At 39.4% G+C, this 19,991-nt stretch overlaps 1 protein-coding gene across 2 annotated transcripts in view; it reads left to right on the forward strand.

Moving 5' to 3' along the window:
- CCDC141 (coiled-coil domain containing 141) overlaps positions 1 to 19,991 on the forward strand; it is a 125,616-nt gene that overhangs the window by 80,599 nt on the left and 25,026 nt on the right. For both annotated transcript variants that reach the window (XM_075180514.1, XM_075180513.1), the window contains exons 9-17: positions 3,632 to 3,773; positions 5,613 to 5,732; positions 6,645 to 6,836; positions 7,479 to 7,640; positions 9,001 to 9,177; positions 11,621 to 11,746; positions 14,304 to 14,495; positions 16,282 to 16,440; positions 17,554 to 17,700. In XM_075180514.1, the coding sequence (XP_075036615.1) occupies positions 3,632 to 3,773; positions 5,613 to 5,732; positions 6,645 to 6,836; positions 7,479 to 7,640; positions 9,001 to 9,177; positions 11,621 to 11,746; positions 14,304 to 14,495; positions 16,282 to 16,440; positions 17,554 to 17,700 (1,417 nt within the window). The remainder of the gene's footprint in view (positions 1 to 3,631; positions 3,774 to 5,612; positions 5,733 to 6,644; positions 6,837 to 7,478; positions 7,641 to 9,000; positions 9,178 to 11,620; positions 11,747 to 14,303; positions 14,496 to 16,281; positions 16,441 to 17,553; positions 17,701 to 19,991) is intronic.

Genomic DNA, 19,991 nt, shown 5'->3' on the forward strand with positions numbered 1-19,991 from the left:
AAAAACGGGGGGAGGGGGGCAGCATGACAGAGGGGTTAAAAGATGAGGGGGCACAGAGGGGTTAAAAAACGGGACAGCATGGCACAGTGGGGTTAAAAATAGGGGTCAGCATGTCACAGTGGAGTTAAAAAATGGTGGGCAGCATGCCACAGTGGGGTTAAAAAGGGGGGGGAGGCATGACACAGTGGGATTGAAAAAGGGGGGTAGCAGCATAGTATAGTGTGATGAAGAGGAGCCAGATTAAGGGGGCAAAAGCAGCATGGAGGGCGCAGTGTGATCATAAGGCATGGCGATGATGAAGGGGCACATTATTGTAATATTGGAGCTGGAGGAAGGCCTAATTATTAATCATGGATGGTATTGATTTAACGCCAGGGTTGTTTGGAATTATCTAAATGTAGCTATTTTTTTCCAAATAGGGCCCCCAGCATTCCAGGATCCAGACAAGCTGCAACTAAAGAAACATGCAGCCACAGGTGGTGAAAGTGAGAAGAACAGGTAGGAGAGAGCAGGACAGTATGTGAAATGTTGTGATTCTAGTAGGGACAATGTCAATTTTTGGTGAGTGTTGTGCCCAATGTAAGGTGCAGGCCAAGACTGAACTCTTTGTGTACACACTGCATTTTTTCTATACTACGCTGTGGTGCTAGATGTCCTGAAAGTCAGGAGTGCTTGGACATATGTGACGCTCGGGCGAATTGAGAGCCTAGTGATTTTGATGTGTTAGCCACGCCCCCAAATGCATGGCCTTAACCCCGAAAAAATTTGCACCGCCGTAAGGCGGCGCAATTTTTTTTAACATACTCAACTATAAGGGGGGGGGGGCCCCATGAATTTGTTGTACCGGGGCCATGAATTCCTCTTGGCAGCCCTGATTTCAGCCTTGGCACACACAGTGAATCAGTTACCTCAATCATCTTACATATACCATGCTATTTCCTCAATTTTCAGACATTCAAAACTGCTATCCCATTCCTTCTACCAATTCCTTCAGCTACGACACTTCCATAACACAGTCAAATCTCGCCTTTTCTCCCGCTGCCTACTACTTTTGAATCTCTTTGCCTATGCAACTTCTCCACAAAGGGTCTCATTTCTACACTTTAGTATGCACTCGCGCCATCTACTTCAGGCTCCAGGGACCCTCATGAACTAGCTTGGGAGCAAGACGTTGACGAAATGGATGATGAATGGTCCAAGATTCATGAGAATGCTGCCTCAAGCTCTATTTGCATTAGAATTAAAGAGAACACCTACAAGATGTTATTTAGTTGGTACTATGTGCCCTTGCTACTCCATAGAATTCTTATTGACTCCTCTGATCACTGCTGGCAGGGGTGTTTCCACGAGGATTCTTTCCTCAATATTTGGTTGACGTGCCTGAAACTGACACGTTTCTGAGATCAAACAGCTGATAAAAGGGATTCTACAGGTGGTTGTTCCTCTGGAACCCAAACTCGCCATCAGAATAAGTTGTTTAGACACATCTGCTCGGCAGCCACATGCCAATTGTGGCGAATTAGAGGCAGCAGATTCCACCTTCCCTGCAGACCACCATTAACAGAGTTTCGCAGACTCAATGAATGAAATACATGACTAGCATTATTCGCAACTCCTCAAGACTGGCAGCATGGTGGCTTAGTGGTTAGCACTCTGCCTCTCATTAGTTTGATTCCCAACCATGGCCTTATCTGTGTGGAGTTTGTATGTTCTCCCCGTGTTTGCATGGGTTTCCTCCCACATTCCAAAAACATACCAGTAGGTTAATTGCCTGCTATCAAATTGACCCTAGTCTGTGTGTCTGTGTGTCAGGGAATTTAGACTGTAAGCTCCAATTGGGCAGGGACTGATGTGAGTGAGTTCTCTGTTCAGCGCTGCGGAATTAGTGGTGCTATATAAATAATGATGATGATGATGATGATGATGAAGATTTTTCACCGAGGTCTGGGATCTGTGGCTCTCCTTCTTCCAGGCTTGTTCCCCATTCAGGTGATTCCGCAATTAATTATTCTTCACCCATTCTTTTAGATTTGGAGGAAGAAAATGTTTGAAATGTAATGCTTCTAGCTATTGTAGTATTATTATTACTATTTATATCTAAATACATTAACATAATTAACTATTGTATAAATGTATTTTACACAATATATTCTTTGCTGTAAACTGTGACTGATATAGTATCAGCAGAGATATTGGTTCAAAAGACAATTTATACTCCCGGATTTGAGGTACCTACAATGGGGTTACAGCAATGGAGATTGAATCACCTGCCTCCCTGCCTCAACTTGTATCTTAAGCTGGGTACACACCTATGCAATCATGCTTCAGATGCTATGTCTCTAACAATTTGCCGATTCATGTGTACACACCTACCCAATTTAACTTTAGATCTGTGATCTACATCTCTCATAACCATCTGCTGCAAAAGACATTGATTCATCGTGTATCATGATTTTATTGAAGTTTATAAAACCAAATAAACAGATGTAATGTGTTTTGGTACGATAAAATGATTGTGTGAGCGTACACACTCTTGCAGTATTTGACCAAGCGGCTGTGAATCGCGTGATTTGCACGATAATTGCATAGGTGTGTAACCAGTTTAAAGCAACACGGAAGACCTGTTAGAATTTCTCTAAATCATCGGGGGAATTTTCTGTTAAAAAAAATAAACTGTATGCCCGCATTTTTAACCCCGTAACTGTTTAAAGATGTGTAAAAAGTAAAGTAGAGTTATTTGGTATCCTTATACGCTTAACTATATATACTCTCAATATTACAATCAGGAGATAGCACCCAATCTGTAATGTAGTAACTTTAAATTGGACACAAACATGGACAGAAGAAAAAAAATTAACCGCTATGTTTTTCATTGCTAATTGACTGTTTTTCTATCTAATAAAATAAAAGTGTTTACTCTAATATGGAACCAAATGCAAACTCTGGGCCTGATTCATTAAGGATCTTAACTGAAGAAACTTCTTATTTCAGTCTCCTGGACAAAACCATGTTACAATGCAAGGGGTGCAAATTAGCATTCTGTTTTGCACATAAGTTAAATACTAACTGTTTTTTCATGTAGAACACAAATATCAACTTTAAATTTCAGTGTACAAATAAGCTATCAAGTATTTGTGTGCTACATGAAAAAACAGTCAGTATTTAACTTATGTGCAAAACAGAAAGCTAATTTGCACCCCTTGCATTGTAACATGGTTTTGTCTAGAAGACTGAAATAAGAAGTTTCTTCAGTTAAGATCCTTAATGAATCAGGCCCCCTGTCTCGAAAATGGACAAGGTATAAATGTACTTGGATCGACAAAGAAATAAAAAGTTTTTGTACCGAATCACAAACTTTAAAGATGGAACACATTTTAAAATATTTAAAACATTGTCAAAAAGTGGATAACAAAAAATCACAAATGAAAATTGATGGTAGGGCGCACTTTTTTAATACAAAAAAAGAAATGGATAATGATTACATTAGGTTTCGGCATATGCCGAGAGCATTAGTGAATGCAGTTCTCTGAGTCCTGGCTTCTGGGTAAAGCAGAAATGTTATATCTATGTTATGTGCTTGGCTATTACCCAAATCAATGGAGGTGCTAACAGCTGTATGGTTCATATTTAGCCCTGGGATGACTGGAATTCAGGAAATGATTGGCTACCTTCAGAAAAGAGTAGATCAACTAACCTGCCACAGCCCTGTATCTACGGAAAATTCTCTGAAGCAACAGGAGATAGTCGCGTCACTAGAGGGTCATCTTAAAGAGGTACAGTATACAAAGTATACAACACTTAAACCCAGGGACATGTAGTAGACTCTGCTGTAAATTGTTTGCCTGCTGCAAACTACCCTCAAAGTGTAATTAGTTCCATTCCATGTTGTGACCCTGTATAATCCATTGGCACGTAGATGGTATAATGGCCTTCTTGAGTGTCACCAAAATAGTCATGCAATGTCTACCTGTGTCTCTCTCTGGACCTATTCCCTAATTAAAGCAACTTTTTCCATATTACTGTGAATGAACTGTTGCTATTAATGAACTGCTTGTCTGACTCTCACATTGTGATTAATCAGCTTAATCAGTTATGGGAGCATTGTGGCAATGAGGCATTTATGTGACTGGTTGTTGGCTTTAAGCTTTAATTATTTTTATTTCTTATGAACACATCTGTATGCTGAACACGTGCATGTACCTCAAACCACTCAGCAGCTCCCACATAAAAGCGGACTTTATTCCATACCTGACCACACATACAAAATCCTGCGCTTGTGCTTTGAAAAAGTTGAGATCCCTCACATAAGGAGGGCTCGAAGTTTGTCTAATCAACTCCCTTTATGGTCTGCTGGGTAAAGTTTCTGGCCGGTCCCAGCCCGCACAATATCAAGTCAAATTCTTCCTAAGGTAAGATGGCGGCTTTATAGGTGGCGCAATTATGTCGCAAAAGCAAAAACAGCTTTTGTGCTGCGCACCAAGTTTCTTGTCCATCATAAATGTCACCCAGAGTTCTGAAAGTTCCACAATAAACAGTCCTGCCTCCTCCAAAATTAATTTTTGACTAGAGCACTGAAGACACATTTTACATATTGCTAATTCATTAAATCCTTGTATTATGTGTTGAACATTAAACCTTCATGTAGGGCTGCTAATAGCTTAAGTGTATGATGACGTGCACCTAACAGTACCTAATAGAGAACCTAAGGAAAGTCACATTTACTGAAGGCCCAGTAAATCTAAACTACAAATGAATCCAAATTCTTATGACAGAAGTTCAGGTGTCTGACATTGCTTGTAATGCTTTTAATAGCTCCCACTTGGGACACAAATTAGAAACACCCCCATTTTACAAATCACACCAAGACCCGCCCAAACAATGCTCATATCTGTTGATGCTGCTCACAAATGCTTAAACCACACCTCTTTCCTACAGAAACACGCAGGGGTAGGTGCAAATATATCATCATCATCATCACTATTGATTTATATAGCGCCACTAATTCCGCAGCGCTGTACAGAGAACTCACTCACATCAGTCCCTGCCCCATTGGGGAAGTCTAAATTCCCTAACACACACACACACAGACGGACAGACACAGACTAGGGTCAATTTGTTAGTAGCCAAATAACATACCAGTATGTTTTTGGAGTGTGGGAGGAAGCCGTAGCACCCGGAGGAAACGCACGCAAACACGGTGCGAACATACAAACTCCTCACAGATAAGGCCATGGTCACTTGGTGTAACCATACACTGATATGTGTACGGACCTGTATATGGTCAGGAATACTCTATTTTTGTGTCCCTTTTTTTAATTTTATTTTTTATTAAGTTGCACCCATTTTGCGACCAACCCAGCATCAAGCCCATTGTATTGAACGTGCTGGTTTATAGATTATCAGTATTGTGTTGAGAAATACAGAGAATTATATAGAGGGGACTGTATTTTAGTTGCATCTACCATGTAGTGTAAGGCCATAGAACACAGACCTAAGGCAGCACTGGTCTGTAATCGGCAGAGAAATTGCTTTATATTCATCTGTCTACTTATTATTTTATGTTTGGTATTATTAAAACAAAATCCAGTAAACTAGAACATTTTATTTATTAGGTATCGACATGGATCCACAATATAAATACAGATCTTAAAAGATACAGTGACCCAGGCTTGAGTATCGGTGAATGTGAGGATGTGCTGAATAAACTTGGAGAATTGGCTAAACAAACAAAGGTGACAGAAAGGTTATAAACTAAATGTATTAGGTTATATGGGGAACAGTCAGAGTGGGTCATAAATGTAAAAAAAAGTGTTACAAATTGCAAGAAATCCCCCACACTTGATCTACCCCTCCCTTTCTCTCTCAGGGGCATATTCAATTGTTGGCGTTACAGCCAAAAGTAATGCGCCCCACGCACTATTACCGTCATTACGGTAATAGTGCGTAGAAGTACCGTTATTACGGTACTTTTCACGCTGGATTTCAACTCGCGGCTCAGGGAGCTGCGAGCTGAAATCCGGCTCATATTACCGTAACAAGGGTAATACTTTTTCCGCGGCAGAAAAAGTAAACAATTGAATATGCCCTTCTGTATCTCTCTCTCTCTTCTCTTACTGTCATATCCTAGTTCCAAAAATTTGATATGGCCAAGGAAGGTCAAAGAAGTTGGTTGTATGAATTCTGTTTCTATAATCTTAAAGCATCAGTTTGACAAAAGCGCCTGATAACATTCCTCTGTGTTGTTTGGGACGCTGTTCCTTCCACTATTTAAACTCAGTTCATGGCCACCTACTTGCCTCCATTCCCACTGTAGACACATGGTGGTACATTTATAGACAAAGTTGTATTGATCACATCGGCCAATTAGACACTTATCTAGGGCAAGTGTGTTCATAGAAATTATATAATGGTTTTATGCTAACTGTATTTATTTTACATAATTGAGAATGTGATCCAAATAGAAAATTTTGAGCATGAAGGGTGCACACAACTCATAATTTAGAGCATAGAACAGAACCAATATTTCTATTTCAACAAATGCATATGCCTTGTTGTTTAGTACCTCTGTGCCAAGATCACCAGGAAAATCTTGTAGTCAGAAGGTTGAAGGCAGTTCAGTTCTCATTGTGTATAATCCTAAACAGGAGGCATCCCAATATATGGAATCAGCTGCTGAACTCATAAAAGAGGTGTCACAGACAGCGCCATCAGGTGGCGGAGTATTTACTAGCAACTCACGGCTTCTAGATGAAAAACTGAAAGCTCTGGATCAAAGTATTGATGAGAAATTGGAAGTTATAAATGTATACATTGCATTTTTAAAGTCTTCAAAAGAGGTAAATTAAGTTTTGAAGGTATAATTTAAATTGAATATATAAATAATGAAATTAATATGCAATGCCTTAGGCTAAAATTTTACCAAAGCCACCCTGCACCCAAAACTCAGCAGCGGTAATTGATAGTATGCTCCTTGTTCCCTTCATCTTCATCTACCCCTTGGGTCGGTCCCATAGTGGGCTACCTTGGACTACTATTTTTTCTTTCTTTCAAATGTACCTAATAGACAGGGGCGGGCTGGCCCGGGGGGCAGTGGGTGCATCGGTCCACTGGGCTGCTCAGAGTGACCGCTGTTCGGGCCGCACAGGCGGCCACATCTGATGACACGTGATGCGGCCGCGTCATCAATGACGCGGCTGCATCGCGTGTCATGTGATGCGGACGCCTGTGCGCCCCTTGTGCTGCTTGTTGTCAGCCCGCACCTGCTAATAGACTGCTGTCTCGAGTGCCCTCCCCCCACCCTGACTTTAATTTGCCAGCCCGCCCATTGTTCCCTTATTCCTAGTAGTGCTTCACTTCAGTTTTCCAAATTTAAAATCAGACAGGGCTTAATACTGTTCCTTGTTATTTAGTTAGTGGGATAGTTTTGTTACAGCATTAATATGTCTTGACTAACAAAATTGTATTTTGTATTTATTAAGCTGGAATCTCACATCCAAAATCTAAAGGCATTTTATACACCTAATCCAGAGGAGGCGTCGGTGGCCAGGATGGAGTCGGTAGAAAGACACATACAATGTGTGCTCGATGAGCTTTTCTCAGTCCAAGATATGGGACAAAATTGTTTAAATATTATAAAAATGGTGAGGCCACTGAGTGCTTTATTTGATACTGATGTTTAATGTATGTTATACTGAATACAATTATTTTTTAGTTACCTACGATGAAGGTCATTTACAAGAGCAGAACATATGTGGGTGCACAGAGCTTCTCATTTATACCAAATTGCTTACTTCCTGTAAAAATGAGTTTCCTTTTATTGATATAAAAGTAAGGACTCACACTTCCTGCTTTATACAAACCTACATATTACAAAGACTAATAAAGCATGTATACATTAGCAGCTGTCTACATTGTATACATTACTAGCTGTATACATTGTATACATTACTAGCTATATACATTGTATACATTAGTAGCTACCACATCTAAAACAACTTCTTGAATATATACCTTTAGTGTAACGTGAGCTTAGCAGTTTCCAAGAAAGAGATTGGGCCTCTCTCCCCCCCATGTTTCCTTTTATAAACTGTCCCATCCGTATTCATGTCATATCCATCTGTTATAGCCATAAAGAAATCACAGCCTTCACAGAGGGTCCATGCTGTGGACAGCAAAGAATCATGTAGAAGCAAAGCTGTATGACTTAGTGCTGTGCACACATTTTTTAACATGAGATAACCATCTTCCAATGCCAGGACATCTGTCCGCAATTACTGAGTACAGCCTGTAGAGGGTATTTGATTCATCTATGCCAAGCCTGACTAGAGTTAGCTCCCTTTACTCTAATGCACTCGTAGTCTGCAGGTTTCATCTGTATATCATGTAAATTATTGAGGTGATCCCCCACATACTGTTTTTTGTAGCTATATACTATGTTTTTGGGACTGTGAGTCCAACTGGAGATGCCTATGGTGAAAGGAGTGAAACACATCTTGAAAAAGTGGCACAGGAACAAATAGCATTTGCACTTTCATATACGACCGTGGTTGATTTAAAGTGGCATTTTAGTTCAATGGCAGAAGTTAATGTACAATATATTATATATATATATATATATATATATATATATATATATATATATAATAGAAATAGATATATATATATATATATATATATATATATATATATATATATATATATATATATAATTATATAATAGAAATAAATATATATATATATATATATATATATATATATATATATATATATATATAATCATATAATAGAAATATATATATTAGTCTCAGTTTGAAACTGTTTGAGTATTAGATGCAAATGGTTATGGATTACATCTGAAGCAGTTTTATGAAGATAAATGTTATTCACATCAGACATCCATTCTCTTCAGGTATTTATGTAAGAACATGCTCAAGTGAACTTGGGAGTATAAATCACTGTTATAGTAAATCAATGCAGTCTTATGAACTATTGTGTTTACAGATGAAAAAGAACACAATTCTGAAGGACAAACACATGCAGACAGTGGAGGATACAATGGCTAATCTGAATAAGGAAAAGGCTGAGATAACAAATCTGTGGTCTGCCTGGCGACAACATGTCAATCAAGTAAATTCCTCCACCCAGCAATGGAAGACAATTAAAGATCAGCTGATATTGGTATATATGAGCTGTATGCATATTTTAATTTCAGTATCTCTTCACAAACAATTCAAATGTTTACAGAGTGAAGGATGCAAAAGATTACAATTGGATTTATTCATGATTTGTTTTTTACCTACTCCTTGTCCAGTTGTGGGAATAGGTTCTGAAACTCTTGGTTGTTGTTTAACTCAATAGGAAGTAAAGGGTGTTTTTTTTTGTCTTAGCAAACTTCAGATCACACTAAGGGTGTACCAACACAGCGGCGCACGGAGGATTTTCGGGGACCGACACAAAAAAAAAAAAAAACGAGAGAGAGCCAGCGCTGTCCTATACAGCAGCCGCGGCGCTGTCTAAGAAGCGTCTGCGGCGGTGCTGTATACAATACAGCACCGCCACGGACGCTTCTTTGACAGCGCCGCGGCTGCTGTATAGGACAGTGGCCACTTATTTAGCGTAGGGGGGGGGGGTTTCTAGAGACTCAGAAACCCCCCCTGCGTGCGCCACTGCAACATTCAGATGATAGCACTTTCCAAGACAGATGAAGGGCTGTGCAGCACTGTGGTAGCAGTACTGTGCTTCATTGCCACTCAAATGTTTATTTTTAGGGATGAGCAAAGCTACAGCAAGATTTTGCAGGCTTGTATCTTTTAGCCTGAAATTCTATAACAAGCAGGTGGCCCTTTAACTAATATGTTAAAATAGAAAAAGGGGCATGATGAGAACCTTGAGGGTGTGTTTTGTCTACTATGAGGGTGGTTTTATATAGCCAATGAAATACTGTAAGTGAAAAATGTTTATGTCAAATAGCTATAATCATATGCAACACAGACCAGCCCCACAAGATTACTATCCAATGAGGGTATATTAGTGTCAAATGTACAATACAGATAGCTTTCTATATATAATACAGGCAGCATTCTAGTGACCGATATATAATACACAGATCATTCTAGTGATCTCTATACAAAACGGAGAGCATTCTATGAACATCTGTATAATCCGGAGGACATTCTAGTAACTGATATACAATACACAGCATTCTAGTAACATCTATACAATACAGGCACCAAAATACAATACATAGAACATCCAAATGACTGAAATACAATACAGAGATCACGTTAACAATTAATAGGCAATACAGAGAGTGTCTTAATAAACAATATACAATACAGAGAACATTGGAATGGTTGTTATTCAATACAGAGAGCATCTTAATAAACACTCTACAATACATAGAACATTCTGGTGACCTCATTACAGTACAAAGAGCATTCTCGTGATGACTAATCAAGACACAATGCCTACTAGAGACTACTATTCAATGCCAACTTTCTTCTAGAGGTCTGTTCTAGAGACCACAGTAAAATGTAGACCCCCTGATCTCTGGAGCAGAATTAAAGTCCTTTGTACTGAGGAGCAAATTTCTGTTGCCCTATACAAAGTGAGCTGAATGTTCTGCAGAACGGTTTTGAAAACTTTGCTAATTTCTGTCTGTGGTTGAACTCTCCCCACTTCATGGGCAAGTGTTCTGCCATCTTTGTATATAATTAGTGTAACATATATTCCTTGTCAAGCAAAGGACGTAAATGTTACATAATATGATAGCTTCTCATTGAGACAATGTTTAGGAGTGACAGAAACCCACCTCCTTCCCCCAGGTGCTGGAACTTGTAGTTTCACAGAAGCCCGAGAGCCACAAGTTGCCTGAGCCTGCACTCTGTACCTCATCATCATTATTATTATCAGGAGTAAAGGCTTGATAAACAGGGCGCTATGTTTTGTACGGTAATGTTTCTCAACTGCTCATGGATCCCTAACAGTGCACAGCTTCCAGGTGTTCTCACCGAATCACAAAATAAATAATTGTTTCCACATGAGTGTCTTTTTAAGTAAGTCACTGATACCCATATTATAGATAGGTAATGTGGAATTCGTACACATCCATGTTAGTGGTCCCTGTCCCTGTTGGCAAACACTGTTATAAGGGGTAAAACTATCCAGATCCAGATCTAGTCATTCAGCCAGAACGCCATGTGCTGGATCTGTGCCCAATTTGGCCGCACATGTGGGATATCATGTTGATCAGAATCTGCCATTTAGCATTTGGAACTAACTACAATACACTTTACATAACATTCTACTTTAAATTAAAAATGAAATTACACTCTATCAGAATTTTAAGAATTATAAAGTGGCCAATTGTATATTATTGATATAATCTACAGTATATCTCATACCTGGAAGCCAAGAAATTCCGACTCAAAAAGATCCTAGATGTATTTTAGTCATTGTATTTCAAGAGTTAAAACATAAAATACAGTTTGCTTTTTATTGATTTTGTACGCGTGATACCTGCCTTTATTGCCTTAGTATCTTCACTGCTAAGACCATGTTCATTTAAAAGATGTCAAAGTTATCCCTATCTGTGAGAAACTGGTGATCATTATTTTATTAGGCTGCTAGCAGATTCCAAGAACTGGAGAAGGAATTACAACCTCTGTCTTCGCTGAGCCTTGGAAGCGACATCCAGAATATTTTAATTGCACAAGAGAATCTGTATAATATTAAAGCAAAATTTCAGGTACGAGAACATCATATAAGCGAAGATAACCTGTTCCATATTCCACCCGAAACTGAATCTCTTGCTGCCATCTGAGACCTTGTGACAAATATTGCCATCTTCATTTCAAGACTGCAATTTAATTTCATGGGGTAAGTGTATCAAGCTGAGAGTTTTCTGGCGGGTTTGAAAAACCAATCAGATTCTAGCTATCATTTATTTAGTACATTCTACAAAATGACAGCTAGAATCTGATTGATTGCTATAGACAACATTTCCACTTTTCAAACCCGCCGGAAAACTCTCAGCTTGATACATTTACCTCCATGTCTTTGATGCTAATTGCAGATCTGTACTTGTGTTAATTCACTTCATCATTATCATCACCATTTATTTATATAGCGCCACTAATTCCGCAGCGCTGTACAGAGAACTCACTCACATCAGTCCTTGCCCCATTGGGACTTACATTCTAAATTCCCTAACATACACAGACACACAGACAGAGAGAGAGGGAGAGGGAGACTAGGGTCAATTTGATAGCAGCCAGTTAACCTACCAGTATGTTTTTGGAGTGTGGGAGGAAACCGGAGCACCCGGAGGAAACTCGCGCAAACACGGGGAAAACAAACAAACTCCACACAGATAAGGCCATGGTTGGAAATTGAACTCATGACCCCAATGTTGTTAGGCAGAAGTGCTAACCACTAAGCCACCATGCTGCCATTTTATTATTGTACTTACTTTTACTATAATGAATTTATGCCTATTTTTTATGGCACAATGTAAATAAAACATTTATAGATACACGTTACCTTACCGTGCAATTCATTAGCTTTATTTTTTTCCATGCGTTTTATTATTAGCACTATACTTGTACTACTTTATGGGGGAGCTACGCTATTCTTACACTTCTAATCCCGACAACGAGTATATAGACATACAAAATGCGATGACTATAAGAGCAACATGGTTTAAATGAAGACTTACATTAAAACAGACATAGATCATTTCTGAAGACATACTCACATGCAGACTGGTAGAAATTGCGAACATACTGCATGCCGGCACTTCACTTTGATGTCAGAAAACAGAGTGACATTGAGATTTCTGAATTCAAAGCGGCAATTGTCTAGTTGCCGGGTCCTGCCATTGCCGCTTTAAATTCAGAAGTCTCGATGTCACTCTGTTTTCTGACATCAAAGTGAAGTGCCGGCATGCAGTATGTTCGCAATTTCTACCAGTCTGGATGTGAGTGTCTCTGGAAATGTCCCATATCTGTTTTAAGTCTTCATTTAAACCATGTCGCTCTTATAGTGATCACATTTTGTTTGTCTATATACTCGTTGTCCGGATTAGAAGCGTAGGACTAACGAGTACCACCGTATTTTATTACCACTATTACTTCTTTGGTACTGCACATAGTAGCTCTCTTCTTACAATAAGGGCCGGCAATGGTCCTTCAAGCTGTTTGAGTCAGTTATGAGTTCTACTTAAGGGACAGAATTCAGATGGAAAATCTGTTGGTTGCTGGCTAAAAATAGGAACAGAAAGATAAGAATATGTAAGAAAATAAGAATATAGTTCTAGAACCCCATACCCTTCACTATGACAGTGGACTATTACAATGCTGTCTACGTATTGAAGAGGGCCATAAAGTACATAAAGGCGGACGTGTATATATTGCAACCATGTGCTTGCAGCCCAAATGCTATTAATAAAACATCATACCATATGGACTGGGGCCTGTCAGTTTCACAGCCAAAGCCTCTTCCTAATCTTGTGGTTTTCTTGTTCTTTCAGTAATTTTGAATTGTTGAATTGCCATTTTTATTTAGTTATGTATCTGATGATCCATGTTGAAAACAAGAAGCTAATGTGTTTGTGATCACTTGTGTTAGAAATTGCCATATTGTAATTATATTATCTTTGTTTATATAGCACCAACACAATCCCCAGTGCTGTAGGCTTACTTGGGGTGATGCATATGAGAGCGAATGTATTGCCTTACTGTAGACTACCAGATTATATCCCAAGGTTACAGGATGTTATTTCAATTTCATTTGAAATGCTTTTATTATCTGTTGTAGGGTTTGTATTATTCCAGGAGTAACAATGATAATATCACAACCCCTAGTTATAACCAAGCCCATCACTACAGACTTAAACAGTGCTTCTAATTGCAGATTAGTGTGTTCCAGTCAGGGGTGGAACACGACATCATTCCTGGAACCCCAAATAGTGTCTTAGGGGTTGGTGACTGAAGTGAGAAGGGCTGTTGGTGATGCTGGTGCACAGGTGCCCAGTCCATCCAAAATACAGAGAATACACCAAGATAGAGCACCCCCTACAAGTGGCATACATTAAATTAACAAATACCAGATTATTTATGTATAACAATGAATTATATAACATTTGATGTGGACAGTGAAGATACTAGAGCTACTACAACCAGGAACAAAGTCCTGAGACCTAGGTTATGAGCTTTGTCTAAGATTTCTACAAGTGAACTGAACATAAGCAACAGGTGCAGAGGTTTGTTAGGTGGTATTATGATTTATATATGATGTCTCATCAGAAACTAAATGATGAAATGGAACACGCAGTAAAGATTTCTGAACTCCTTGCTCGGGAAGGAACACACGCAAATGAAAAAGTAGGAAAGATTAACAATGATCTTGCTCAGCATCGTCAAAGGCTGAAGGACAGTATTACGGAATATGAAGACATTTTTAACAAAATTGTAGAATTTTACCAGATGAAGACAGAAGTAAGTGAACAACAACCCCAGTGTTTCACATAGATGTATAAATAATAACACTATATGTCTACTGTATGAAACAAAACATAGCAGCTATAAAGTTAATCGACAGAGCACGCACACCATTATATTGCTCTTGCTGTTGCACACACATGTAGTTTTGTGGCAACAGGAATACACCAATTCAGGACTCAGGATTTAGGGTTGCCAGAAACGAAATCATCTGAATTTCCCTGTACTTTAGAACAGAGCGTTATCAATTGCAAGAGGTAAAACTGCAAATAAATTTGCATTTTTCTGCATAATTTTAATATGGAAGTTCTGACTCAGGCCAGTATTTGGTGGTAACTTCTATAAAGAATTTGTCTTAATCCTAAAATATGAATTTTGCGCATTTCTTGTTGATAATGACATATTGGGCCTCATTCATTAAGGGAAGTCAAGCATAGGAACTTGACTGAATCTTACCCTATTCAGCCCTTACATTACATTCCAGTTGATAGTTGATATCAGTCTCAAGTTATCTCTCAATTCTTATTACTGCTCCATACACCATTTACTCAGTATCAGAGCTATAAACATTACCAGTGTCACTTATTACACTTTTATCCCTTGTTGTTTATACTTCTTTTTTATTCTATTACATCCCACTTCCCCATTTTCAAATAATTTAATATAAGTTCTCATTTACCATATATTTTTTTAAGGGCTTGTTTTTAGCGATTCATTAATTACACTCTTTGTATAGGCTGTACATCTGACTTACTCTGTAGTTTAAATTGCATCCCTTTTTCTCTGTATTTGTTACTGTATTCTATAAGGAGCAGCATTTTTTTTTTACCTAGGAAGAGTCCTCTGCCCTTTAAGTCTAGGGGGTATATTAACTAAACTGCGGGTTTGAAAAAGTAGAGATGTTGCCTATAGCAACCGATCAAATTCTAGCTGTCATTTTGTAAAATGTACTAAATAAATGATAGGTTGAATCCGGTTGCTATAGGCAACATCTCCACTTTTTCAAACCTGCAGTTTCATAAATATACCCTCAGGGGCGGATCCAGAAGTTAATTGTACCGGGAGCGATTTAGGGGGGGGGGGGGGGCGATTTAGCACCGCCCCCTTTTTGACACCTAAGGCTGCTGACGGCTGCACAGTATGTGCAGATCCGTTCAGCAGAGAGAGTTAGGGAGAGAGTCCTGCCCGGCTGCTCTGATTGTGTCAATCAGAGCAGTTGGGCAGGACTCTCTCCCTAACTCTCTCTGCTGAACGGATCTGCACATAGTGTGCAGCCGCCGGCAGCAAGCCCCTGGATCCGCCACTGTACCCCCTAGAATGGAGCTTCACGACTTTGGGGTGTGGTTTAGTAGACAGGAGAGGGTTTTTTTGGATCGGGTAGTGCTTTGGGTGGATCAGGGCATGGTCTATTATGTTAGATATGTTTGCCCCCAAAAGCCTTGCACCCTAGGCTAGGCTGCAGCCTAGTGAGTCTATTGGATAATCAAGACCTGGTGGGCAAAGATTCCTGTAGGGCTTCACATAATTTAGGACTGAAAAAGAAACTGAACATATTTAGGGTCATCCGATTAGCTATACACATCCAGACACATATGAATTACACGTGTAGCTGCACATAGTACAGATTTTACTATGCAGGCATGTGAACAAATTGCAAAGAAACTTTTGTGTTTCATTTGTCTCAGGATTTACATGTCTGATCTGATAAGCATAGTTAATATCAAAGAGATGTCTTCATTTATTTATTGCATACACATTACTTCTTTCCTATCTTTTTCTGCAGCTGAACATTCTTAAGACAGAACTGGAACCTCCGACACCAGCTCATGTTATCAGTGACACTCAGCTAGTGAAGAGACGGGAGCAGCAAGCCCATATCCACAGTCTGTATAAAATAATCCTTAACTTGGGAACACAGATCATATCCACAGCACATTATTCTGTAAGTAAGATCACTCCAAAAACATACTAGTAGGTTAATTGGCTGCTATCAAAAATTGACCCTAGTCTCTGTCTACCTGTCTGTCTGTCTGTCTCCCTCTCTGTCTGTCTGTGTGTGAGTGTGTGTCTATATTAGGGAATTTAGACTGTAAGCTCCAATGGGGCAGGGACTGATGTGAATGAGTTCTCTGTGCAGCGCTGCGGAATCAGTGGCGCTATATAAATAAATGATGATGATGATGATGATGTTTGCTGGAAGCACAGTTTTCTTACTTGTGGTTTTATTTATGCTAATATCTCTGATATTTTTATTTACTATAAGCACCTAGTGAGATAACACATAACAATTATACCGAACAATGAATACTAAAAAGTGAATGTACATAAACACAAATAAAAGGATTGTGATTCTGTGCTTTATGATGCTGCAGTGGTAGGGTAGCTCAGGCTCTTTATCATTAATACCTTATCCTATAAGGGATTTTTAGGCAAGATTTTGGGTTTATGCAGATGAACATTAATTAATTATTTCTTTAGAAGTTGTGATTGAAAAAAAGAAAAGAGATGTGCAGCTTATGCAATACCAACTGTGGCCAATAGGTGGACCAAGCTATTTTTCTAGTGCTTATTATTAGACCAAACTTAGACAACCTGTGGCTCTCCAACTGTTGTGGAAGTATAAGTCACAGCATGAACTTTTAGGCTCTGATGACCAGTCTGTAAAGTCAACAGCAAACATAAATCACTATTTACCAAGGCCTTTCTGGTATATTACATTTTCTGTGCTTCACTCAGTATTCTCGCCAAATTTGACCAGTGAAGGAATCCCTCCCAGTGTGTCTTCATCCTCTGTCTTCCCATTCTGGACAGGATGAAGTAGTACATCACACTGAAAGTCCGGGGATTCCAGCAGCTAGGATGAAGGTGTAATGTCACTAGCAGAGAAGCCAGAGCTTTCTTTACTGGCAAAATGTGGATAGAATACAGAGAGAGGCACAAACGCTTTCAAACCAGCAAGGTTAGGCAGAGCCCTGGAAATACAGAGTGGCACCAACAGCTGGAAATGTATCAGAAAATCTATATGCTTCTAATTTGTACCATACTCTCTTTATAGAAACACATTACTATACCCCTAAATGATCTGCAGCGGCAGCTTGATAGCCTGGAGCATGAGAGTGTTGTCTGGAATTCCAATGTGGAAAAGCAGCAGGAAAAAGTTTCCAGCAATCTAAACAGTACTTCAATAGAGGATGTCAACGAGGTGAGTTATTTTTGTAGTTAACGAGCCGAACAATGAATATATAAAATGCACAAAATCTACTCTATTTGTGTGGAATACTACTCTATGTAACAATAATGTTACAGATATTTACATAGAATAATGAAAAATAATATCTAATTGAAAGAGAAGTTAATTGAAGAATATATTTGGAAACTTTCTTTTACCATTAAACTTAGTTTATTTAGATAGATTTATTTACGACATGTTCAAAGGCATTTTTATTAAGTCAGATATATTGTGTGTTGTTTTTACCTGTATTGGAGAAGTATTGTCTATGGTTTCAGACCAGACGTTCAGGCTTTCATAATTTTCCAGACCTTTGTCCATGAATCACTTTGTAACCATTTGTTTAGTTGTTCACCAATAACATACCTCGGACTCCACTGTTGTCGACAAATAAGGTATTTTAAATAAGTAGGAATTGTAGAATGTCAGTAAGTTTGCTGAGAGAGGGTCATGGCGACCTTACTGCGACCCATTTTGTGTCCCAACCTATAGGTTAGAGAATGCCTGATTTAGACTAATAGCTAATAGTTGAATGGAATAACGTAGAAAAATAAGCTTAACGTGGCAGAGGAGGGACCAGGTCCTGATAAAGGCTTCTGGCCGCGCTAGGATAATACACCTGTATTGCCCTCTAATCCCCTTCCTCACATGATGTATAGATGTATAGGAATATTCCTAATATGAATATTCAGGAGTATTCTCCAGTATTCAAATTTAGACAGATTGTGCCGTTCTCTCGTTCTTGCTCTTCTCTCTTGCTTGTTCTTGCAGCTTTGTTATCGTCTAGCTGGCTTCTGAAAAGTTGGGGTCCTGTCTTGAAAATATGCAACATTGTATTATAATGCAAAATGCTAACACAACACAACATTCCATTATTGGTAGATACAACTACCCCTAGCACAGGCATATATAGACAATATGTGAACATTTGTGGCAAAGAGCTATAATAAAATAAAAACATCTACCAGACCCATGTGACTAGTATTTGGCATTCAAGTGATCACTACCACCCCACCGCAGCCAATTTCATTACCGCCCCCCACTGCAGCCATTTTCCTTACCTCCCCCTACAGACACCGCCACCCCCACAGTCATTTTCCTTACCTCACCCCCTGCAGCCAAGTTCCTTATTTTCCCACATGCAGCTTTATTCCTTACTCCCCCCCTGCAGCTATTTTTCTTACCTCCTCCCCTGCAGCCATCCCCCCCCCCCAGACCCACTTACCTTAGTCACAGCAGTCATCCTCTTCTACATGACAGGCAGCCTGGCAGCAAATCCGCTTGCTGTTAGCTGCCTGTCAGAGCAGGGGTAGAGAGTGCTCAGTCAAGTCGCGTGAGGTAAGGTAATCTCGCGAGACTGGACTCGGAGCTCCGTGGCCGCAGGAACAGACAGCTAACAGAATCGGATTTGCTGTCAAGCTGCCTGTCTGTATAGTGACTGACAGGGCCAACCCCTTTAGACCAGGGGCAGCCCTGATGATGCCAGTCATTTTATTTTTAGACAAAAGGTAAAAAAATATATATTAAATGCCGGCAGCACTGCACCCCCCCACCCGGGAGCCTAATGATTGATCAGACCCTGGAATGAACTCTAACTCCATTTCAGAGATTATTTTTTATCATCCACCCATAATATATTTCCTACAAACTGCTAGTCAAATCCAATGGAACCTTACAGACATATTAAAGCACTAATGCATCTGTTTTTGTGGCCCACTGTCAGCAGATCAGATACACAGGGATCCCTGACAAATAAAAGTAAAGTAGTATTTCTGTCCCAGCAAATATGGGCCCCCCTATATCTGTCTTGTACCAGCGGGGAGCGGGGAACTCTCTCAGACCCAAACCCTGTAGTTGCAGTGAAACTCAACGGATCGTCATTGAGATCTGAATGAGTGAGCTGCATTTTGGTTCACTGCCAGACTGTCTCTGTACCACTGCGGAGCTTTGTGAGGAAATGTGTTGCTACAGAGTTGGGTAAGGGATGTGTAAGAGGTGAGACGCCCCCTTGAGGTATGCATAATGGCAACACACACAATCCTAAACATGCATTGTTGATAGGTATGGCATGACTGCAAGCAGGTTATTCTTTTCCTGTAGTAAATTAAACGTATTTAAATTTTTTACGCAATTTGTATTGCAGCCACTTAAGTACAATCTCCCAATGTGGCCCTTGGACTAAAAAAGATTTTATACCCCAGGATTAAAGTATTAAAAATATAATTCATATAATATAAATAGACAAACAGGTAACGTTGCAGATA

This window comes from Mixophyes fleayi, chromosome 7 (genome assembly GCF_038048845.1).
Source record: "Mixophyes fleayi isolate aMixFle1 chromosome 7, aMixFle1.hap1, whole genome shotgun sequence".
NCBI lineage: Eukaryota > Metazoa > Chordata > Amphibia > Anura > Limnodynastidae > Mixophyes > Mixophyes fleayi.